Below are 24,602 nucleotides of genomic sequence, written 5' to 3' on the forward strand. Positions count from 1 at the left end.
AGCACAGCCAGCAGTTCAGGTGCTTATTCCCCTCTGTTTAGCACTTGTGAGGTCACATCTGGATACAGCATCCAGCTTCAGGGTCCCCACAATACAAGAGAGATGTCGACAAACTGGAGACGGTCCAGAGCCACTAAGGTGGCTGAGGAACAGGGACACATGACATACAAGGAGAGGTGGAGGGAACTGGGTTTGCTTAGCCTGGGACATGAGAAGACCGAGGCGGGATCTAATGGCAGTCTTCCACTACCTAAAGAGTGGGGGAGCGGGGAGCCACGAAGCAGATGGAGCCAGACCATTCTCAAAGGTGCACAGTAAAAAGCAAAAAGAGGGAATATTCAGTTCAGTGCAGCAAGGGGAATTCTGATTGGAAATACGGAGAAAAGATTTCATGAAGAGTGATTAAGTGCCAGAACAGGGACCCAGAGATGCTGCGGTAATCTCCATCCTTGGAGATTTCCAAAACTCCATAGGATAAGGCCCTGAGCACTCTCATCTAACTTTGAAGCTAGCCATTCTTGGAGCAGGGGTAGGACTAATGACCTTCCGAGGTCCCTTATGACAAGGAATCCCTGCAGTACAACTTGATTCTTGCTCACCTGGCCTGCATCCAGCCTTTTGGCCAAAGGGGCTTCACCTCTCCATCTAGGAAGGTCTTCACATAATCCTCTAGAGACTGAGCCTTATTCTTGTCAAGGTCATAACCATCCAACTTAATCTTCACCAAGTGGCAAAGCAGCTCCCTGAAGAACAGGAAGATTTCAAATACAGTTACGCAGATTAACTTTCCCCAGTTGGAGGTCATTCTGTTCATCTGGGGCCGGATAAATACGCAAGACACGTCTGGCTCTGCATAACACCTTGCTAATAAAACCAACCCTGCACTGCCTCCGCAAGAAGGAGGAAGGGAAAGGCACGCTCCTCGCTCTGTGTGTGCACGCACTTCGATGCGCCGGGGAGAAAAGCCTTCTCACCCCTTCCCATTTTAATATCCCGGAACAGCAGAGGTGGTAAACCAGTGCCAGAATTACAGGCGTCATTAACAACCGCAGAACTGAACCTCTCTGCGGACCTTCGTGCTGAGAGGCAACAAGAAGGCAGGAAGGGAAGCTTGCTTTGTTCTAAATGAATCAGCCATCTACGGAGCAGCACCCCAATTCGTTACAGAATAAGATGAAGGCAGCGGGATCTTTGTCAGACCCCTGGGTGCAGGGGCAGCAATCCCCATGAGCTTTAACTGCTTTCACAAGCACAAATCTGGTCCGGTTAAGAGTCTAGTCTGTAGGATTTCAGCAATTCAGCCGAGTTCCTTCTTTTCCCAAAGCTCTGTCCCTCTCTTTTGGCCTCTGCACAGAGGCTTCTTAGCACTTCTCTCACAGTTGGCCTGTGCCTGAAATCAGTTTAGTTTTGCAATGCATATAAGGCTGAGATTTAATAAATGCAATAGTGGCTTCCATAAACAGCACAGTCTGCCACAAACCTCCAAGCTGACTATTAATACAGATGATCAGCGCTGCTCTGAAAACAAGATACCAATACTGAAACGCTTCACTTCCAACTGCATAGAATAAGACAAGTCACAGGTTCAATTAATTTCTAAGTTATGCAAACCTGATTTCATCATTCCATTGAAATTTCTTTCGCGGTCCCATGACGCGTTTCCCTCCCTTTTCTTCATCCTCATCATCATCAGAACAAACTCGGTCTCGCTGCTCTTTGTCCTTTTCCTCTTCCAGCATCCTAAAATGGAGACAGAGATAATGCAGAAGTCATTGTCCTGGAGATTCAAGGGCAGGACTAAGTATCTCTGAACAACACTGTGCAGAGGTCTCAATAGTCAGTGATAACACACGCATGGGAAGAAGGCCTAAATCTCTTGCTTTGGGTGCAAGCTGAGCTAAGCGCTCAAGGTTAAGAAATCTCCCAATATTGTGTAATAAAGACCATGGGACTCATCCAGCCTGACTGTTCCCAGGCTGCCATGCTCCTAAAGACACTTCAGCCAAGTCCTGGTCCCATCAATGCTGCTGTAGTTGGCATCGCCATAGATAACAGAAAGAATGCACACAGCTTAATTAGGCCAATTAATGCCCGTCAGCAATGTTTGACTACAGAACAAAAATAGGTGGTAAACTTCATGAGAGCAGCCTGTAGGTCACAGGGAGCCTCCTGAGAAGAGCTACAGATACATAACGAGCAAACGAGGAGCTTACTTGGCAAACTTGGCCTGAGTGTGGGCTTGGCACTCCTCCTGGTACTTGGCCATCTGCTCTGGCATGGCCCTTCCAATGGCTTCCTTTAGCTTCTGTAGAGGTTCCTTCAATCGGCCACCCTAGAGCCCAGCAGAGAACAGACTGAAGTTCCACATGGTGTGTTCCAGACGAGACACCCAAATCGGGCAGGTCAAGACCTTGCCAGTTCTGAACCCACACCACCAGATGCCGTGCCTGGACCATGCTCAGTGGAGGACACCACCACGTTAGGTAGACAACAACTGTGCTCTGGAGATCAGGGGTAACACGCACAGAGACGGGGCGGTGCTGCCAAATTCACTCACCTGCTCGTAGAGATAAAGCTTACGGGCACGCTTGACCAGAGTGTCCTTACTGCACGGGAAGAAAGCAGCCAGGTGGGCGTACACCCCTGAGCGGATCTGGCTGTTCAGCTCCCGGGTCTGCAGCTCTATGCTGAGGAACAAGACAAACACAGCGTTGAGCAGGGATCTGGCAGGGGTTCTCTACGCAACAGAAATGCTACTCTGATGCAACCTGGGGAGCTGGAGGCAGGCAGAGAGGGACAAAGTACAAGCCAAACTACATGACGGCTCTTTAGATTTTAGAATCAACAGGCTCAAGCCCTTTATTCCAAGCTATGCCTTTTAATCTAGTTTCGGAGTATCTGGAAAGGGAACAAAAGGATGTCGGCAGTCTCATTTATTCTGCATTTCTTCCTGGCAACTGAAGGGCAGGAGCACCAGGCAATGAAATGAGATGTACAGGCTGCTTATGTCAGATACTATGGCATCTAACACAGGATAATATAGAATCAAACATTATCCCTTGGGCTTGAACTTACTTCCCGGTGAGTAGATTCGAGAGGTCAGTGTGTGCCAAACCCTTCTACACAGTTATGTATACCTTAAGAGACTAGCTTTTTAAGCCACCTCTCAGTGTCAATAAGAAGTGTAAAAACCCCTAACTGATTCTATGGCAAAGTCATACAAATCTATTTAAATCACTTCTGAGTGTGGTTAAAGTTATCAGTTTGAAAACAGATTAGAATTGTTTGTGCAGTCAGCACTGGAATGCTAAAAGGTGGTAATCACCACTTGAAATGAGAGGGAGACAGACTCCCAAACTTCCCTTCGGCAATTCCCTTCAAGTGCTTTGATAAACCTTAATGAAATTAAAGCCTCTGTGTAAGTGTTACACTGCGATGATCACAAAGCTGTGTGCATTCATCAGCCTTCTCCAGGCACTTGAAGAAGAATGAAGCCATTATCAACAGCTGCGTGAAGCAACACTGGCATTCTATAATTGGGCGACTCAAAAACACAGAGCAGTAACAGAGTTCCTCCAGTTTGCAAAGAAAACCAGTTGACCACAGCAGCCTTATCCCAGTTATAAAATATTCCATATAGCATATATCTTAAATAGCAAAGAACATGCCTGACATCTCCAACAGGGACAGATTTACTGTTCTTGTATCAAGCTACAATCACAAGCCAACTGACCAAATTTAAGTACATAGGTATCAAGCATCATCTTGAGAACAGTTGGTCTGGATACATCCCTTCCAATCTTCTCCTACCTCAGTTATACATCGTATTTCAACTGAAAGCCGTTTCTAGGAGACTTTCATGTTATCCTAGGCATGTTCTGCATGGAGGAGCTGTATAAGGACTTTAGGCCCTTTTCCCACAACTCCTGCCAACCTGCTCCTGAATTTACCAAAAATGCTCTGCCTAATATTCTCCTTCCCCACCCTTCTCTCCTGGCAGCACTTACTCCAGTATGATGTTGTTGATATCCTGAGTGAAGAATCTCTGTTTGCCTTCTCCCTCTGCAGCTCTGGCAGCCTGGAAATGAGCAAATAACACAAGTCATCATCCGTTCACAGACACAGACAAGCACAAGCAATCAAGTGTTTTTTAAACCACTTCAGAAATACTGCAAAACAGTTTTATTCCACCAAACTCTGCACCAGCTACCTGCTGTAGATGGGCTAAAAGCTGTGACGATCGACCAACAGAAGACAGACTGTGTCCTCTCCTCTTACATCTCCTCACTCCAAGTCCAACCCTACCATCGGAACTGGTAAGGTCCTGCCCACAGACCTTCCCATTCTGGATTCTCCTGTGCAGATACACTGGAGTCGAGTGCATTGGAGTTACTACACTAGAGTGAAGATTCCTCCATTTAATGGGGCAACGGAGATGGCTTGGTGGCCACTGGCTTCCTTGGCATACTTCCCACGGGGAGAAGGGACAGTTCTAGGGCATGGTTTTAACTTCACACTAGAGCCGTTAGATTGAGTAATATGAGCACAGAGCTCGTCCCTGGAAGAAGGAAGATCATCCTAATCACGTTTAATGAGGTCAGGGATACTTAGCATCAGGCTTTCTAGACCAACCTGGACACTAAAGCCAAGAAACCAACAGAAAGAGTAGCACATATCCCACAGGGGTTATGTTGTTTCCAATCAACACCATGGAAGCTAAAAAAAATCCTGTTCAGGAAGCTTCCCGAGCTATGACTGCAGCACAGACAGCACTGTCCAAAAATCACACCCATAAAAAATATGTCCAGCGGGAAAATAATTCCAGGAGATGAATGAGATAGCAGAAAATTGCCAAGAGCTTTCAGTCTCTTCTGAGCAGGGATGTAAACAAAGCTGGGATTCACCACAAGGCACCACATCAAGCTAGTGATTCCTGGCACGGGAAAGGAGACCAGGAGAAGGGCATGATTTTGAAATCCCCTGACTTAACACTTCAAGGTTGAGGCTGGTAAGCGATTAATTTATGCCCAGAAGGTGTACATTCCTCTCCGTCAGCAGCAGGTCATAGGCAGCTGGTGGTATCAAAGGAGAAGGCTCAATGGTAAAGAGAATTCTCAACAGAAAAATTCTTTTAGGAAGGAGAGTTAAAGTCAAATCAGTTCAAGTAGCAGAGGAAATGCCTGGAGGCTCCATTTAACCCAGGAGATGCTCCCAGCAGGTGGGATGGAAGAGACCTGGCTCTCAGACAGAAGCATGGCGCCTCTTCATTCCCACCTGCACCACAGTACATGTCCCAGAATCCTAACTGACCCAGAGGTTTCCATTTGTTGAACCTTGTATTTTGACTCCTTGGTTTCTTTTCTTAACATACACAGTCCAGCAACAAGAAAGACAGCAGCAGGAAAATCTAACCAGGAAAATCTGTGGGTAGTCTGCTATTATACTATCTTGCAGCAACATAACAATTAACTTGCTATCATGGGAGCCTCCGAAATATTCTCCTTTAACTCAGATATACTGCAGAAACAGCTGTTTCAGTGTCTTCTGTGAGCAGCCTGAATAGCAAATAGAAACATCCATGAAGAGCCCATTCTTTTTATCAGCTGTGGCAATACTTTTTTCCATTCCTCCTTCTCTTCCATCTGCTCACCACTGCTATACACACTTAAAATTTCTCAGCAGAACACAGTTATCTTTAACAGAAGCTTATCTTTAGTAACAGGAGTTATTAAGTAAGAGATGCTTAAATAACAAGTGCTTTAAATTGATGTGCCCCAGAAGGCAGAACACACGCCACCGTAGAGGTCTGAGAGCACTGTTGGCGACTTAAAAATCCATGTTTAAAAACACCATTAGTAGCAGGAACAAAACATCTCAGCATTCGTTGACAAGCTGACGGTGACAGCCCTCACACCAGAGAAGGCCCACAGCAAGTCTGAAAGCGCACTTCTTCGACATGCCAGGAGAGGGATCCCTGACCAGCACCCAGTGCTTTCCCGCTTCTCCAGAACAGCGGTTCCCAAAGCGGGTCACAACATTTTGGAGAAGATGGGCGAGTCCCATAGGAATCCAGCTGCAGGAGAAGCTACTGGTGAAAAGACATGGGATCACCCTTCTAGTATATTTTGCTCCCTAAACTACTCCAACACTAAGATGTTAAAGATGGGGAAAGAACTCAAATTGCCAGTGACGCGGCTCCAAAGCAGGAGATGCTAAATTGCACCCATGCTTCAGTGAAGGCATCTGCCTGCGTACGACACAGGAAATGGTTCTAACAAATCCTCAAGCCCCATCTACAGGGCTTTTCATGCCTTCTCACACTGTAGAACAGGTAATGCTTTCCAGCTGCACCCACTTATTTTACATACAGAACACTGCACGCCACTTCACAGACGCTGTCCTGACCATCACAGCACATTAAAACTATTACGGTGGAATTTGTCCTTCAGCCTCATTAGTTCACATTTTAAGTTCATTCATGTTAAATTGCCTTTGGAAATTACCTTTTGCATCAGGTCCACACTTTGCCAAGAGAGGTAAAGAAACCATACCGAGAGGTGTTACATTCAGCAGATAACAAGGCCAAGGACTTTGACATCGTTCAAGAAAGTGACTTGGCCATAAGAGAAAACTGGCTGACACAAAGGTGTGAAACCCTTCACAAAGGGTGAAGCTACACAAACGCAGCAGAGCTGCCCCCTCTCCAGTGGCCACCCAATCCCACTGCCCCGCAAAAAACTGCCATACCTGAGCCAGTTCTTTGATACGTTTCTCCAAAGGGGCTGGCAGGCCGTCTGGGAGAGACGGTGGTTGCTTGAAATCCTGTTCCAAGGCCATCCCAATAGGATCACTCCCATCCTCCACATCAGGAAAGGGACTCCCTTCCGGGGATTCACCAAGGAGCCGCTCCAGGTCTAGGTCAGTTAACGAGTCCATAGCCGTCGCTGCCTGAAGCAGGTCGTTATCACTGGCATGGCCGAAGAGCGAGAGCAAAGGGTCAGGCATTGCCTCCGCCTCCCTCGGGGCTGGAGGTTCCGCTGGTGAAGGAGTCGCCACTTTCTGCTCTTCATCTTTTTTCTTCTGAGCATCCTTCTCCTTCTGAAACTTCTTCAGCATCTCCTTGACACTAAGAGCGCCAGAGTATTTCTTCTTCTTCTTCTCCTTACTTGCATTTAACGCCGTAAAGCTGTAAACAAAGTACGGGGGAGGAAAGGGAACTGAAATGAATACAAGATGAAGGGGAAGAGAGGAGGATACCTTCATCCCAGTTCAAATCAGCCATATGCACCAATCCCCTGGAAAGTCTTAGCCCCTTATCCAATTATACCAGGAAAACTATTCTATTGCCTCTTAAGGTCTTAAGGTCCTGCTGCTTGTTCAGCCTCGAGAAGAGAAGGCTGTCCTTCCTCGCTGCAGAGAGGTGACGGAGCTTAAACCGCCTCCACCGAGCTATGCTCTTATTTAGCTATGTGCATTATTCCAGCAAGGAAGATTTGGAAATGCACAAACAACTCGCACAGAGGAACTGAAGCAAGACAGTGTTAGCGTGACAGCAGCTTGACGCTTTTTGCCTATTAAAGCCAGGAAAGCAAACTCCTTTTCCTTCTCTTCAGGCTCTCCAATAACTCTTCCCACCGTCAGTGCCGAAACAGAGCTCCAAGAAACACCAGCACTGCAGCTAGCTGTGCCCCTCTTTGCTCGGACACTCTTGCTGTGGAGCTGTGCTCCTTTCCTAATGGTCAGCTGCCTTTTTCTCCCACTTTGGAAGCAACGGGGGTTTACCTGCTGCTGTTTACGCAGCACGCACTCAAGCCACCCCCCACTGCAACTGGTACTGCTGCAGCGTAACAACTGCCACCCGTAACCCTGAAGCAAGGTGTCGAGCAGCAAGCATTCCTTCCCCCTCCTTACCCAGCTTTTGGGAACTTGGACTTTTTGGATTTCTTTTCCTTGTCGTAAGAATCATCTTTCTTCTTCTTCTTCATTTTTTCACCTCCATCTTTCAACTTCCGCTTCTGGAGAGGGTTAAAACCAAGGCACAATCAAAGCGTCTCCTGCAGTGCTGCCTGCACCTCCAGAGCCACTTTGGGCCCTCTCCCAAGAATATGAGAGCAGCTCCTTCCCCACTGGACACATTAACCCAACCCCCATACACCTATCCCCACGGTTCCGGCACACGCTGCCTTCAACATTTCACACCACACCCAGCTTCTACGCTAGAGACGATCCTACCAATAAAGGGGAAGGGATGCCAAGTGCTCCTGCCCTTTCTCCTTTTAGCCGCCTCGCTTTGGCATTATGAAAACGGGCCTGTCTCCAACAGACAGTGCCACTGAAGAGGAGCACACCTCTGACAGAGGAAATAATCAAGAAAGCTGGCTTGCAGACCTTGGGACACTTCTTCTTCTTCTCTTTAACATAGTCATCTTCAGATTCAGATGCCTGCCGAAACTGTAGTGTTCCTGAGTTGATGTAAAACCCTCCATACTTCGTAGTAAGAGAAGCTGGAACAAGCTCATCGTACTGGAAATAACAGAGAACAATCTATTGGCACTGTAAGCTTTGTTACTTTACCCTGCAGCTGAGCTGCTTGGAGAACCGAGTGGGACTTGTGCTCCCCCAAGAACAGTCAGGGCTGTGGACACGCCTGCTAGCAGCATCCTCCTGCCATGCGGCTGCCCCAGGACCTCTCGTTCCCCAGCCCTGCCACATTCCTGGCTTGCGCCCAGTTCGGGTTCTCCCCCGGCGCCAGCTCAGCCCCCCTTTAACCACCCTCACTCCTGCCCCAGTACTCACTGCTTCAGAGTTATCGATGAAGGAGTCAGATTCATCGTATCCATAGCCCATATCAACCAAGTCCTGAATACGGTCCTTTCTACGTCTCTTGCCACCCTAAACAATACAAGATTGACAGTGTGTTCACCTTTCTTTTCCAGTTACCACGGGGATGGCCCCGATACAGGACACTGACATGGGCTCCAGTACCGAAAAGAGAATGAGATCTTTTTTGCTCCTAGCAGCAGCAGAACCAAATCAGTGTTAACTCCCATCATACTCTAATATCAGGATATGGTAAATCCAGTTTTAAGCCTTGTCATATGGAATCAAAAACGGTGCAGCCAAATGAAACACAACACTGAGCTGCCAGACAGGCTGACTTTGTGCCAGCAGACTTTACGTTGAATTGGGTCTGCACCCCTTCAACATTTCTGCCAGTGCAGAGAAGGATTGCTCTTCCGTAACTGCTATAGTCGGCTCAGACTCCATACTACACACATCAAACACACAGGCAGTGCATTAGGGTGACCCATAGGTCAAATTCATATCACAAGACAATACAGTAACTCGCTATCCAGAAGTGCCAGTTGTAAACCATAACGTAGTTTTATTGCCATCTACAGAAGTAAAGTGAGAGGAAGAACAGAAAGGAAACGGGTAAGACAGATCAGCGTTTCTCATGCTACCCAGTGCAGGACTGTCCTAAGGGCAGCAGATTCACCAGAGCACCGTACTTAGAGACTTAACAGATTACATCATGCCACAGCTACAAGGCCTAGAAATTAATTTTTGCTTAAGAAAATTAAAATTTATAAGTTACATTAAGATAATGACATTTGCTACTACAAGTGAGAATGTCACTCACTTTAATTAGACTGATGTCTGATTTAAGAACGTATCTGAACTATTTTCGTGGACCACAGCCCTGAGACAGGAAAGGAACATAGAAAACAGAACCTTCCAGCCAAGAGAGAGGACTGCAGGACAATAGGAACACACGAGCCAGTGACCATTACTAAAATACTACTGGCTGAGAGCTGAACAGCATTAGCCATTCTAAGGGATCACGTAACAGAAAAAAGAAAAACATACATATTTTTCTTCAAACTTCCTAGCAAGAGCCTCCACTTTATGCCTTTCCTTCTCGTCATCATTAAAGGGATCAGCAGGGTCTTTCTTCTGTAGAAATAAAAAGAGATAAAACCATCAGAATCAATCCTGTCACGCTGCCACCAAAACCCCATGCATTAAACCCATCACTAGGGTGGACTGGAACATCCAGGCAGAAGCTCAGAAAAATCAACCTTTAGTACAGTATTTAGTACAGTCCTGTTTAATATCTTCATTAACGACATGGACGGTGGGATCAAGTGCACCCTCAGCAAGTTTGCCAACGACACCAAGCTGAGCGGTGCGGTCGACACGCCTGAGGGACGGGATGCCACCCAGAGGGACCTGGACAAGCTCGAGAAGTGGGCCCGTGTGAACCTCATGAGGTTCAACAAGGCCAAGTGCAGGGTCCTGCACCTGGGTCGGGGCAACCCCCGGTATCAGCACAGGCTGGGGGATGAAGGATGGAGAGCAGCCCTGCCCAGAAGGACTTGGGGGTACTGGTGGAGGAAAAGCTGGACACGAGCCGGCAATGTGCGCTCGCAGCCCAGAAGGCCAACCGTGTCCTGGGCTGCATCACCAGCAGCGTGGCCAGCAGGGCGAGGGAGGGGATTCTGCCCCTCTGCTCTGCTCTGGTGAGACCCCCCTGCAGTGCTGCGTCCAGCTCGGGGGTCCTCAGCACAGGACAGACATGGACCTGTTGGAGCGGGTCCAGAGGGGGCCACCAAAATGATCAGGGGATGGAACACCTCTGCTACGAAGAAAGGCTGAGAGTTGGGGTTGTTCAGCCTGGAGAAGAGAAGGCTCCGGAGAGACCTTATTGCGGCCTTTCAGTACTTAAAGGGGCTTATAAGAAAGATGGGGACAGACTTTTTAGCAGGGCCTGTTGTGACAGGACAAGGGGGAATGGTTTTAAACTAAAAGAGGGGAGATTTAGACTAGAGATAAGGAAGAAATTGTTTACAATGAGGGTGGTGAAACCCTGGCCCAGGTTGCCCAGAGAGGTGGTCGATGCCCCATCCCTGGGAACATTCCAGGTCAGGCTGGACGGGGCTCTGAGCAACCTGATCTGGTCGAAGATGTCCCTGCCCACGGCCGGGGGGTTGGACCAGATGACATTTAAAGGTCCCTTCCAGCCCAAACTATTCTACAATTCTATGATTCTGAGTGTGTCTCTCTCAGCTAGTTCTGTACCTGTCTTTTCTTCTCCCGACTCTCAAAACAAAACAAAAAAATAAGCAGCATGAACCATCAACAGACTGCTAAACAGTTCTGAAGAGCAACAGTAAAAATGAGTAGAATCCAATGAACTTTCTTTTCATAGAAAAACACCCATAAGACAACGTTCAGATGCCACAGAAGTTTCCATGCCGTCGTATCCTGAGAAGTGGCTTTCAACAGGCAAACAGAATTGTCAGGCAACACCTGGACCGCACAGGAAGAGATGCCAAGCACTAAGGTGGGAATATTCACATGCACTAGAGAAGGGTCCCCAAAAAGATACGGCCACGTACTGTAGAAGCATCTCTCCCTTTGATGCTCTTTGGAAAAGAGCTGCTTATAGCTGCTAGCAAGCCAGGGACCAAAAATCACTTTTGATCAAGCAATTCCAAACTAAACAAGCATTAATCCCCACAGGCCACAAGGACACCTACCTTGTCTCCTGAAGAACCACCTTTTACTTTCCCTCGACAACTCTTCAGAAGATCTGGATAGAAAAATTCTGGACAACGTTTGTGATCTGGCTCGAAGAGAGTGAGTGTGATTCGAACAGCTGTTGCAGCCGGTTCAGAGTCCTGGGGCTGCTCTCCATCGTCTTTCCGAGACCTTTTCAAGAAGCTGCTGCTCAGTGGACCGTGGAGAGTGGTGAACGAAACCCTGTGGGGCTCCGTCATGGCTACGGCCAAGTCTTACCAGTCCTCATGGCATAGTTCCCACTGCATCAGAAAAGGTCTGCCCCCGTTATAGGTTTCACCGGCTGGTTAAAGAACACTGAGGACGTTGGCAGTGGAACGAGTCGTTTGATTCCGAAGTTTTCTTGGGAAATGACAACGGCCCGTGCCACTAGCGCTTGCTGCAATCGTTGAAGAGAAAGAAAGAAGTCGGTCCTCGAACCAGAATTCCCTCCAGCGGTGGCAGCCCCCCACGCTCTCACTTCTGCCCCCCCACGCCTCTCTCCTAACACCACACGGCTCCATGACCAAGCCTGAAGGAAATACAGCTGCCGAGGACACCAAGCGACCCCGCCAGCCTTGCTGGGACACGGCCCAGCGGCCCTGGGCAGAAACGCCGGCCTGGGCTGCGCCGCCTCGGGCCAGGGCTCCGCGCCGGCCGGCAGCTCTCCCGCTGCACGGAGGCCCGGACACTCCTGTCCCGGGGAGAGCGACCCCGTCCCCGGCACCCGCGGGGGGCTGAGCGGAGCCCGGGGGCTGGCTGTGCCGGCGGAGGGAGCCCCTGCCGCGCTGAGGGGGAGCGGGCCGCGAGGCTGAGGGGGGACCCGGGCGCTGAGGAGAGACCGAGGCCGGCCGCGCTGAGGGGGAGCGGGCCGCGGGGCTGAGGGAACCGGGGTCCTGGTGGCGGGGGGGGTGGGGCGCGGGACGCCGCTGGCCGGGCGGAGGCGGCGGCGGGGCCGGGGAGGGGCCGCCCCGCACTCACCGCCGCCGCTGCGGGACGCGGCCGCCGCCGACTGACTCCCGGGCCGACTCCGAGCCCCGCTCCTACGTCACGTGCGGGGGGGGCGCTGCCCTCGCGCTGAAGCCGCGCGCCCCGCGTCCAATCGCAGTCGCCGCCGCAGTCACGCCTCGGAGGAACGGCGCCCTGACGGCCGGCTCGACCCACGTGACGAGGGCCGACCTATCCCCGCTGCCGGTACCGCCCTGTCCCGGCAGCCCTCGCGCGGGGGCGGGACGGAGCGGCAAGATGGCGGCTGCGGGGAGGCTGCGTCTGGAGAGAGCAGCTGAGGCTCCACCGGCGCTAAGGGGGGGTCCGTGACCCGGCGCAGCGGGCGCTAGGGCTCTCTGCCCGGCGCCGCCGTCCCTCGGAGCGCTGTGGGGACGAGCCGGGAGGGGTGTGGGGCCCGCGGGCCGGCACCGGAGGTTGAGGGGCGGCAGCGGCGGCTGTGTCGGGCTCTCGGAGCGGCCGCTCGCGTCCCGGTCACTTACAGAGCAGCGCCCGACGGAGCCTGGTGAAAATCAGTGCCGTGAACGCTCCTGCCTCCGGGAAGCTGCGTTCATCCTGCCTCTCCCGGGCCCAGGAGCGTTTCAACAAGCTCAGATTTATTTGGTAGAATTAAATATAACTTAAGGAATGTACGTAACAATAGATAAGGGGCAACAGAATAGGGAAGTAACTAAGGCTGGGACCCTGGAGCCCTGCACTGGAAGACCGGGATGATGAATGCCCAGCCGATCCTGAACGTATGCGGGACTGGCTGCATGAGGTGGGGGGGCCCGGTGGGACCCATCCCAGCGCACTGGAAGAGCTGGCCGGTGCCATCGCGGGACCTCTCTCCGGTATTTTTCTATGGTCTGGGGAGTCTGAAGAGGTGCCAGTCGACTGGAAGCTGGGAAATGTTGTCCCAGTTTTCGAGCAGGGTAAAGAGGAAGCCCCTGCTAATTACAAGCCTCTCAGTCTCACTTTAGTGCCGGGGAGAATTCTGGAGAAGGTCATTCTGGGAGTTACTGAAAGATACTTGAGAGACAACACATTGGCCATAGCCAGCATGGCTTCATGAGGGGAAACTCCTGCTTAACCAGCTGAATTTCCTTTTATGACAAGGTCAGCCATCTAGTTGACTGAGGGAAGCTGGTAGATGTGGTGATTTGGGGTTTTAGGAAAGCTTTTGATACTGTCTCTCACGTATCTCCCAGTATCCATCTGAACAAAATGTCCAGCACACAGCTAGACAGCTCCATCATACCTAGGGTGAGCAATGGGCTGATGGGTCGGGCTCAAAGAGTTAGAGTAAATGGGGTTACATCAGGCTGGTGGCCAATCACCAGTGGGGTTCCCCAGGTCTCAATTTTAGGGCCAGCGCTCTTAAGTGTTTTTATAAATGATCTGGACACAGGAATCAAATGCCCATTAAGTAAGTTTGCCGATGACACTAAAGTAGGAGGAGCTGCGGACTCCCTTGAGGGTAGAGAGGCCTTGCAGAGAGATCTGGATAGGCTAGAGAGCTGGGCAATCACCAACCGTATGAAATTCAACAAGAGCAAGTGCCAGATTCTCCACCTGGGATGGTGTAATCCTGGTTATACCTACAAACTGGGGGACAAGAGGCTGGGGAGCAGCCCCATGGAAGGAGATCTGGAGGTTTGGGTCGATGGCAAGTTGAGTATGAGCCAACAGCGTGCCCTGGCAGCCAAAGGGCCAACCATGTCCTGGATGCATCAAGCACAGCATAGCGAGCCGGTCGAGGGAGAAGATTGTCCCACTCTGCACTGCACTGGTGCGACCCCACCTCGAGTACCAGGTGCGGTTTTAGGCACCTCAATACAAGAAGGACATCAAACTATGAGAGTGTGTCCAGAGGAGGGCGGCCAAAATGGTGAAAGGCGTCGAGGGCAAGACTTAGGAGGAGCGGCTGAGGTCACTTGGTTTGTGGACTCATCGAGTCCACAATTGAGTCCACACTGAGTAAGGATCATTCCTTACGGGTCTTTTCCAACTTGAGATATTCTATGATTCTGTTTTCACTTAAAGATTGGTGATGTGGGAAGGAAAGGCACGGGGTGGGGCTCAGCAGGGAATAAACGCACGTGGTGCAAAAAGCTTTACCGGAGCCCTTGCAGGTCTGTAGTAGGAGCAGGGGAAAAGGCAGCGGCTGGAGCTTTGTGTTCCCAGTGACCGTGCTGGGAGGAAACCCATGGAGAGGACGGGTTAAAAGCCATTTCCCATCCTATTCATTTCAGCCCTCTTCCACTTTCCAATACCCTTTGCGCTTGGCTGGTGCCACCAGCTCAGACCTAAGTCATCTGCAGAGGCGCTGCTCACTGGAGGAGAGGTCAAAGGCTGGGAAAAGCCCCACGAGCAGAAGCCACGGGCTGACCGCAGGCCCTGCCGAAAGCAGCCAGAAACCGCAGGGACTGGAGTGGCGTTGGCACCCAGCCCTGCAGGGGTGGCAGACCCTGCGGGGTTCTGCTGCCGCCTCCCATGAGCGCCTGGTGCTGTGGGGTCAGCCTGGCTCTGCTGAAGATCCAGCCCAGCCAGACCAGTGTTTCAGCGGGAAGCACAAGAAGCCTCCACAGGGCAGAGGCAAGGTGATCTCCGCTGCCTTTACCTCCTCGAGCTCGGATGCACAAGCGTTGTGCTTAAAACACCCCCTCCAGGCTGTTCGCTGTGGCTATTTTTGACAAGCGCCTTCAGATTCCTGCCTTCAGGCTGTAAGAGGAATGAAAGACAATTTCTACTTTTATTATTACAGTTTAATACAGTCTTTGATACAGCAGAAGCAGCAGGAGCCAACATGCAAAGCAATTAAAGTCATCAGGGGCTCGAGAAAGATCACCGACAGCTCACCTCGTGCAAGTCACTGCCCTTTCACAACAGCGACGCAGGTGCAGCTCTAGGAGCCCGTTTCCCTACGCGCTGCTGCTCGATCGCGCCCCACGGTGCGATGAGTTCATCGCAGGTACCGAACCAACACACAACAGTTAGGAGGAGAGGACTGGTCTTTGATTTTGTCTTTTGAGGAGTCAAGTCTGTTAGGTGACTAGAGTCTAGTAGGCTCTGAGAGCAGGAGGTCACCTTAAATCTTGTCTCTGCGGAGAGTCTGCAGAGAAGAGGGATCCTTCGGGAAGGGGCGATGGCTGTGACAGCAAGTCAGGAGATGAAGCTCAGAGATTTGGCTGCAGTTTACCTGTTTCACAGAGCTGGGACCTCTCTAAGTCTACAGGTCTCTGCCCACTGCTGCCCTCCCAGCCATCCTGCCCTCTGCCACCGCCCTGCCTGCGTTACCTGTGTAGGAGAGTCCCCAGCTGTCCTCGTCCTTGCCCAGCAGGCTGCAGAAGGTGTGGCGGTACTTGTCCAGATTCACATCCGACGTCCCAATTCCCACCATCTGGGAGGCAAGGCCAGGAAGAAGAACACAAGCTTAGCGCCTTTTCAAGCAACAAAACACAACCGAGACTCCACCTCCGGCTCTCCCCTCCTTTTCTCGGCACAGTCCAAAACACCCAGAGGTTTTGGTGCAGCCAGATCAGAGGTCTTGGGACGGAGTTGAAGGCGCCCAGCTCCAGTTTCTTTCCTAAGTGAGGAGGCCCAGCTGAAGAAGGTTGCTGTCCTGTTCAAAGAACACTGGGCATTTCTGCGTGCCCATAAGCAACTCTGCCCCACGTACCATGTCTGTGCCGTAGACCGGGGAGGTCATCTTGATCTCCCAGAAGTGCTGCCCGTCTGCCAGCTCCTTGTTCCCCCGGATGGCGGCGGTGCCGCAGCTGTACTCCATGTGGAAGTTCACCTTGCGGTTCTCGCAGGTCAGCAGGGTGGCCGTCGACTTATTCAGGTCGTCCCACACCCAGTCGAAATCTGTTCAGGAAGCACAGAGGGGACAAGGATGGGCAAAGGCCCTCAGGGAGCCATCCCCAAGCCAAAGCACAGGCAAACGTTTGTTTTGAAGGCCTGTCGGGGCCTTTATTTAATTTTTTTAACTGTTTAAGAGGGTAAATGCTAAGCTGTGCGCATTGGAGGCCTGAACTATCCTGCAGTGTCCCAGCGGGGATGGTTCAGTGCTCTGAACCCGAAGCTGTCAGCATTAACCAGTTCCCATTTTGGCTAACATGAGCCACAAAGATGCTGCGGTAATCTCCGTCCTTGGAGATTTCCAAAACTCCATAGGACAAGGCCCTGAGCACTCTCATCTAACTTTGAAGCTAGCCATTCTTGGAGCAGGGGTAGGACTAATGACCTTCCGAGGTCCCTTATGACAAGGAATCCCTGCAGTACAACTTGATTCTTGCTCACCTGGCCTGCATCCAGCCTTTTGGCCAAAGGGGCTTCACCTCTCCATCTAGGAAGGTCTTCACATAATCCTCTAGAGACTGAGCCTTATTCTTGTCAAGGTCATAACCATCCAACTTAATCTTCACCAAGTGGCAAAGCAGCTCCCTGAAGAACAGGAAGGTTTCAAATACAGTTGGAGGTCACTCTGTTTATCCAGGGCTGGATAAATATGCCAAGACACGTCTGGCTCTGCTAACACCTTGCTAATAAAACCAACCCTGCACTGCCTCCGCAAGAAGGAGGAAGGGAAAGGCACGCTCCTCGCTCTGTGTGTGCACGCACTTCGATGCGCCGGGGAGAAAAGCCTTCTCACCCCTTCCCATTTTAATATCCCGAAACAGCAGAGGTGGTAAACCAGTGCCAGAATTACAGGCGTCATTAACAACCGCAGAACTGAACCTCTCTGCGGACCTTCGTGCTGAGAGGCAACAAGAAGGCAGGAAGGGAAGCTTGCTTTGTTCTAAATGAATCAGCCATCTACGGAGCAGCACCCCAATTCGTTACAGAATAAGATGAAGGCAGTGGGATTGATTCTCATTTTATCCTTTGCCACTCTCCCCTTCACCCAGCACCCTGTTCTTTGTCAGACCCCTGGGTGCAGGGGCAGCAATCCCCATGAGCTTTAACTGCTTTCACAAGCACAAATCTGGTCTGGTTAAGAGTCTAGTCTGTAGGATTTCAGCAATTCAGCCGAGTTCCTTCTTTTCCCAAAGCTCTGTCCCTCTCTTTTGGCCTCTGCACAGAGGCTTCTTAGCACTTCTCTCACAGTTGGCCTGTGCTTCATGAGAGCAGCCTATAGGTCACAGGGAGCCTCCTGAGAAGAGCTACAGATACATAACGAGCAAACGAGGAGCTTACTTGGCAAACTTGGCCTGAGTGTGGGCTTGGCACTCCTCCTGGTACTTGGCCATCTGCTCTGGCATGGCCCTTCCAATGGCTTCCTTTAGCTTCTGTAGAGGTTCCTTCAATCGGCCACCCTAGAGCCCAGCAGAGAACAGACTGAAGTTCCACATGGTGTGTTCCAGACGAGACACCCAAATCGGGCAGGTCAAGACCTTGCCAGTTCTGAACCCACACCACCAGATGCCGTGCCTGGACCATGCTCAGTGGAGGACACCACCACGTTAGGTAGACAACAACTGTGCTCTGGAGATCAGGGGTAACACGCACAGAGACGGGGCGGTGCTGCCAAATTCACTCACCTGCTCGTAGAGATAAAGCTTACGGGCACGCTTGACCAGAGTGTCCTTACTGCACGGGAAGAAAGCAGCCAGGTGGGCGTACACCCCTGAGCGGATCTGGCTGTTCAGCTCCCGGGTCTGCAGCTCTATGCTGAGGAACAAGACAAACACAGCGTTGAGCAGGGATCTGGCAGGGGTTCTCTACGCAACAGAAATGCTACTCTGATGCAACCTGGGGAGCTGGAGGCAGGCAGAGAGGGACAAAGTACAAGCCAAACTACATGACGGCTCTTTAGATTTTAGAATCAACAGGCTCAAGCCCTTTATTCCAAGCTATGCCTTTTAATCTAGTTTCGGAGTATCTGGAAAAGGAACAAAAGGATGTCGGCAGTCTCATTTATTCTGCATTTCTTCCTGGCAACTGACGGGCAGAGGGCTGGCAGGCCTTCTGGGAGGTATGGCGGTTGCTTGAAATCCTTTTCCAAGGCCATCCCACATCCCAATGTGTACGCTCCCATCCTCCACATCAGAAAGGGACTCCCTTCTGGGGTTTCGTCGAGGAGCCGCTCCAGGTCTAGGTCAGTTAACGAGTCCATATCCGTCGCTGCCTGAAGCAGGTCGTTAACACTGCACAGCCGAAGAGCGAGAGCAAAGGGTCAGGCATCGCCTCCACCTCCCTTGGGGCTGGAATTTCTGCAAGTGAAGTAGTGGCCACTTTCTGCTCTTCATCTCTTTTCATCTGAGTATCCTTCTCCTTCTGAAACTTCTTCAGCATCTCCATGACACTAACAGGGCTGGAGTATTTTTTCTTCTTACTTGTATTTAACACCGTAAAACTGTAAACAAAGTACGGGGGAGGAAAGGGAACTGAAATGAATACAAAATTAAAGGGAAGAGAGGAGGATACCTTCATCCCAGTTCACTTCAGCCATATGCACCAATCCCCTGGAGAGTCTTAGCCCCTTAACAATTGTACTAGGAAAACTATTCTATTGCCTCTTAAGGTCTTAAGGTCCTGCCGCTTGTTCAGCCTGGAGAAGAGAAGGCTGAGGGGTGACCTCATCACTGAGGGGTGACCTCATCGCAGTCTACACCTTCCTCGAGGGGGGCAGCGGAGGGGGAGGTGCTGATCTCCTCTCTCTGGTGACTAGCGATAGGACATGAGGAAATGCAATGAAGCTGCGTCAGGGGAAATTCAGATTGGACATTAGGAAAAGGTTCTTCACTGAGAGAGTGGTCGGTCACTGGAAGAGGCTCCCCAGGGAAGTGGTCACGGCACCAAGCCTGTCAGAGTTCAAGGAGCGTCTGGACGATGCTCTTAGTTGTATGGTTTAGTTTTAGGTTGTCCTGCGAGGAGCAGGGAGTTGGGCTCGATGATCCTTATGGGTTCCTTCCAACTTGACATATTCTATGATTCTATGATCCTAAGGTCATACCTGAGAGTTAAGGATAAGACTGAAGTCCTGACACTTCACCTGGTACCAGATCCCTAAACGACACAAGGCATTTTCATTCAGTTATGTCTGTCTTTTTTTAGTAACTTATCTATCAGGTGTTCACTTACCCAACTTTAAAATTTAAAGTTTCAGTTTCTTTTCTGTAATCCTCTATGCTTTCTGAATGCATTTGTCCCACAACTCCTATGTCAGATTTAATAACTGTTGCCCATGAAACAATAGCTGGGTAATGATGGGAAGTTGGATGATGTTTAACAGAACTGCCCTAAAGCAGATTCTACTGGAGCAGAAGAAACTATACAGATCTATTGGGAATGAGGGGGACTTGAGGATACACAACACTGCTGTTCTACAAGCTACTCTGCCTCTCAACTCAACTTCACAATTGATATGAGCCATGGCTTCCATTTTTAAGGTCTGGAGTGTAGCTGCCCTCCAGAGAGCAACCGTCTCTCCATCCATGGCCCCCTACTCTAAGGATCCGAATGTAAAGCTCTTCACAGCTGTGAAACCTGAAAATGAGGGGAAGCAGAAAGACTTATGCAACAGGTTCATCACCCGTGCAACCACTCACACCAGGGACAGGGCTGCCACAGTGCAAGGCTCACGTTGATGTACAAGTCCTTCCTCGCTGCAGAGAGGTGACGGAGCTTAAACCGCCTCCACCGAGCTATGCTCTTATTTAGCTACGTGCATTATTCCAGCAAGGAAGATTTGGAAATGCACAAACAACTCGCACAGAGGAACTGAAGCAAGACAGTGTTAGCGTGACAGCAGCTTGACGCTTTTTGCCTATTAAAGCCAGGAAAGCAAACTCCTTTTCCTTCTCTTCAGGCTCTCCAATAACTCTTCCCACCGTCAGTGCCGAAACAGAGCTCCAAGAAACACCAACACTGCAGCTAGCTGTGCCCCTCTTTGCTCGGACACTCTTGCTGTGGAGCTGTGCTCCTTTCCTAATGGTCAGCTGCCTTTTTCTCCCACTTTGGAAGCAACGGGGGTTTACCTGCTGCTGTTTACGCAGCACGCACTCAAGCCACCCCCCACTGCAACTGGTACTGCTGCAGCGTAACAACTGCCACCCGTAACCCTGAAGCAAGGTGTCGAGCAGCAAGCATTCCTTCCCCCTCCTTACCCAGCTTTTGGGAACTTGGACTTTTTGGATTTCTTTTCCTTGTCGTAAGAATCATCTTTCTTCTTCTTCTTCATTTTTTCACCTCCATCTTTCAACTTCCGCTTCTGGAGAGGGTTAAAACCAAGGCACAATCAAAGCGTCTCCCGCAGTGCTGCCTGCACCTCCAGAGCCACTTTGGGCCCTCTCCCAAGAATTTGAGAGCAGCTCCTTCCCCACTGGACACATTAACCCAACCCCCATACACCTATCCCCACGGTTCCGGCACACGCTGCCTTCAACATTTCACACCACACCCAGCTTCTACGCTAGAGACGATCCTACCAATAAAGGGGAAGGGATGCCAAGTGCTCCTGCCCTTTCTCCTTTTAGCCGCCTCGCTTTGGCATTATGAAAACGGGGCTGTCTCCAACAGACAGTGCCACTGAAGAGGAGCACTAGTTTCCCAGCAGATTCTCCAGCACACCTCAGATGAGAAAGAGAAGAATCCTTGAACATATCTTGGCTTTCCCATAATGCTAAGTGACTTTACAGGGTGACAAGCGGCTGCTGTCATCTCTACTCCAGGAAACAGGCAACCCCACCAGGAGTCTCATCCATGCCAGACATGCTCCATTTTACTATCAAATACGGGGACAGAATGGGATTTGAAATGCTCATCCTTATTCTACCCACACCAATTCACAATTCCCTCCTTACTTTGAATGTCAACACACTTTTCATGCAGCAAACCCACCGAGCTCTAACAGAGGAAATAATCAAGAAAGCTGGCTTGCTGACCTTGGGACACTTCTTCTTCTTCTCCTCTTTAACGCAGTCATCTTCAGATTCAGATGCAGACCGAAATTCCAGTATTCCAGAGTTGACGTAAAACCCTCCATGCTCCGTAGTAAGAGAAGCTGGAACAAACTCATCGTACTGGAAATAACAGAGAACAATCTATTGGCACTGTAAGCTTTGTTACTTTACTCTGCAGCTGAGCTGCTTGGAGAACCGAGTGGGACTTGTGCTCCCCCAAGAACAGTCAGGGCTGTGGACACGCCTGCTAGCAGCATCCTCCTGCCATGCGGCTGCCCCAGGACCTCTCGTTCCCCAGCCCTGCCACATTCCTGGCTTGCGCCCAGTTCGGGTTCTCCCCCGGCGCCAGCTCAGCCCCCCTTTAACCACCCTCACTCCTGCCCCAGTACTCACTGCTTCAGAGTTATCGATGAAGGAGTCAGATTCGTCGTATCCATAGCCCATATCAACCAAGTCCTGAATACGGTCCTTTCTACGTCTCTTGCCACCCTAAACAATACAAGATTGACAGTGTGTTCACCTTTCTTTTCCAGTTACCACGGGGATGGCCCCGATACAGGACACTGACATGGGCTCCAGTACCGAAAAGAGAATGAGATCTTTTTTGCTCCTAGCAGCAGCGGAACCAAAACAGCGTTAACTGGTTGAGAGCTGAACAGCATTGCCCGTTCTAAGGGATAACATAATATAAAGAAGAGAAACATACATATTTTTCTTCAAACTTCCTAGCAAGAGCCTCCACTTCTTGCCTTTCCTTTTCGTCATCATTAAAGGGATCAGCAGGGTCTTTCTTCTGTAGAAATAAAAGAGACAAAACCATCAGAATCAATCCTGTCACGCTGCCACCAAAACCCCATGCGTTGAACCCATCATGACTAGCACATCCAGGCAGAAGCTCAGACAAATCAACCTTCAGTACAGTATTCTGAGAGTGTCTCTAGGTTTTGGGTGCTCTCTCAGCTAGTTCTGTACCTGTCTTTTCTTCTCCCGACTCTCAAAACAAAACAAAAAAATAAGCAGCATGAACCATCAACAGACTGCTAAACAGTTCTGAAGAGCAACAGTAAAAATGAGTAGAATCCAGTCAACTTTCTTTTCATAGAAAAACACCCATAAGACAACGTTCAGATGCCACAGAAGTTTCCATGCCGTCGTATCCTGAGAATTGGCTTTCAACAGGCAAACAGAATTGTCAGGCAACACCTGGAAGCACCACGTCCACCACACAGGAAGAGATGCCAAGCACTAAGGTGGGAATATTCACATGCACTAGAGAAGGGTCCCCAAAAAGATACGGCCACGTACTGTAGAAGCATCTCTCCCTTTGATGCTCTTTGGAAAAGAGCTGCTCATAGCTGCTAGCAAGCCAGGGACCAAAAATCACCTTTGATCAAGCAGTTCCAAACTAAACGAGCATTACGACCCACACACTGCCACCAACACATCACCTTTCTGACGTGAAATGCCAGCCAAGGCAAAGGACTGAGACAGTGTGGCCTGACAACAAGAACCCCTCTGGATGCCAGTTCTCCTGCCTGCAGGATGCCTGACCACCCTCCTTCCGCCTCTCAGAACCTCGCAGCTAACAGACAGCCAACGCTCAAAACAGCATTAAAACAGCAATACTGAAAAAGCCTTTGAAATCTTCAGATACGACATAGGTTCCCCACAGGCCACAAGGACACTTACCTTGTCTACTGAAGAACCACCTTTTTCTTTCTGTTGACAACTCTCCAGAAGGTCTGGGTAGTAAAATTCTGGACAACGCTTTTCATCTGGCTCGAAGAGAGCGACTGTGATTCGAACAGTTTTTGCAGCCGGTTCAGAGGCCTGGGGCTGCTCTCCATCGTCTTTCCCAAATTTCACAGAGCTGCTGCTCAGCGGACTGCGGAGAGTGGTGAACGAAACCCTGCGGGGCTGCGTCATGGCTATGGCCAAGTCTTACCAGTCTGCCCCAGCTGCACAGTTATGGGTTTCACCGGCTGGTTAAAGAACACTGAGGACGTTGGCAGTGGAACGAGTCGTTTGATTCCGAAGTTTTCTTGGGAAATGACAACGGCCCGTGCCGCTAGCGCTTGCTGCAATCGTTGAAGAGAAAGAAAGAAGTCGGTCCTCGAACCAGAATTCCCTCCAGCGGTGGCAGCCCCCCACGCTCTCACTTCTGCCCCCCCACGCCTCTCTCCTAACACCACACGGCTCCATGACCAAGCCTGAAGGAAATACAGCTGCCGAGGACACCAAGCGACCCCGCCAGCCTTGCTGGGACACGGCCCAGCGGCCCTGGGCAGAAACGCCGGCCTGGGCTGCGCCGCCTCGGGCCAAGGCTCCGCGCCGGCGGGCAGCTCTCCCGCTGCACGGAGGCCCGGACACCCCTCTCCCTGCCCCGGGTCGCGGTCGGCACCTCCTCGCTGACCCCCGGCCCCACCGCTCTGCGACCGCCGCCGGGAGAGCCACCTCCCCGCCGGGAAGGGGAGCGCTGAAGGCTCCGGTGAGCCCCCCGCGCCCTGAGAACTCCGTTTGAAACACCGTTAAACCAACGGGCTCCGGAGCGAGCCGCCGGCCGGCAATGGGCCGGCCTCGGGGCTCCCCTCCGGCCCGGGGAGAACGACCCCATCCCCGGCACCCGCGGGGGTTGAGCGGAGCCCGGGGGTTGGCTGCGCCGGCGGAGGGAGCCCCGGCCGCGCTGAGCGGGAGCGGGCCGCGGGGCTGAGGGGGGACCCGGGCCGAGGGGGATAGCTTAGGACGCCGTTAGCCTGCCGGGGCGGAGCGGCGGGGGCGGGCCCGGGCGGGGCGGGGGCGGAGCGGCGGGGGCGGAGCAGCGGGCCCGGGCGGGGGCGGAGCGGAGCGGCGGGGGCGGAGCGGCGGGCCCGGGCAGGCACAGCCCCGCACTCACCGCCGCCGCTGCGGGACGCGGCCGCTGCCAACTGACGCGGAGCGTTGCCTTGGCGATGAAGCCACGCCCAATGGGCACCGCCCAGACCTACGTTCCAAGGGCGGACCTATCCCCGCTGCCCTCTCCGCCGCGGGTGCCGCCCTCGCGACAAGATGGCGGGCCGGTGCAGCCGCCGTGCCGGCAGCGCTCGCTCGAGTCCCCCTCAGCGGGCCGAAAGCCACCCAGGCGCCGGGCACCGCCCCCGGCGAAATAAC

The 24,602-nt window shown here is 51.5% G+C and overlaps 1 protein-coding gene across 11 annotated transcripts in view; it reads right to left on the reverse strand.

The window, feature by feature from the left end:
* Positions 1-24,602, reverse strand: part of UBN1 (ubinuclein 1) — a 51,448-nt gene that overhangs the window by 11,860 nt on the left and 14,986 nt on the right. For 4 of the 11 annotated variants that reach the window (XM_075165868.1, XM_075165866.1, XM_075165867.1 and 1 more), the window contains exons 1-12: positions 12,544-12,642; positions 11,544-11,962; positions 9,871-9,957; positions 8,797-8,892; positions 8,389-8,523; positions 7,912-8,015; positions 6,748-7,186; positions 4,008-4,078; positions 2,558-2,687; positions 2,214-2,332; positions 1,612-1,740; positions 600-743 (exon numbers count right to left, since the gene is read on the reverse strand). In XM_075165868.1, the coding sequence (XP_075021969.1) occupies positions 600-743; positions 1,612-1,740; positions 2,214-2,332; positions 2,558-2,687; positions 4,008-4,078; positions 6,748-7,186; positions 7,912-8,015; positions 8,389-8,523; positions 8,797-8,892; positions 9,871-9,957; positions 11,544-11,783 (1,694 nt within the window). In that variant the 5' untranslated portion in view covers positions 11,784-11,962; positions 12,544-12,642. Of the gene's footprint in view, positions 1-599; positions 744-1,611; positions 1,741-2,213; positions 2,333-2,557; positions 2,688-4,007; positions 4,079-6,747; positions 7,187-7,911; positions 8,016-8,388; positions 8,524-8,796; positions 8,893-9,870; positions 9,958-11,543; positions 12,397-12,543; positions 12,643-21,848; positions 21,945-22,161; positions 22,249-23,144; positions 23,748-24,348; positions 24,371-24,602 lie in introns of those variants that run through there. The other 7 variants (XM_075165870.1, XM_075165869.1, XM_075165865.1 and 4 more) reach the window with 6 other exon arrangements.

Source organism: Calonectris borealis, chromosome 16 (assembly GCF_964195595.1).
Source record: "Calonectris borealis chromosome 16, bCalBor7.hap1.2, whole genome shotgun sequence".
Lineage (NCBI taxonomy): Eukaryota > Metazoa > Chordata > Aves > Procellariiformes > Procellariidae > Calonectris > Calonectris borealis.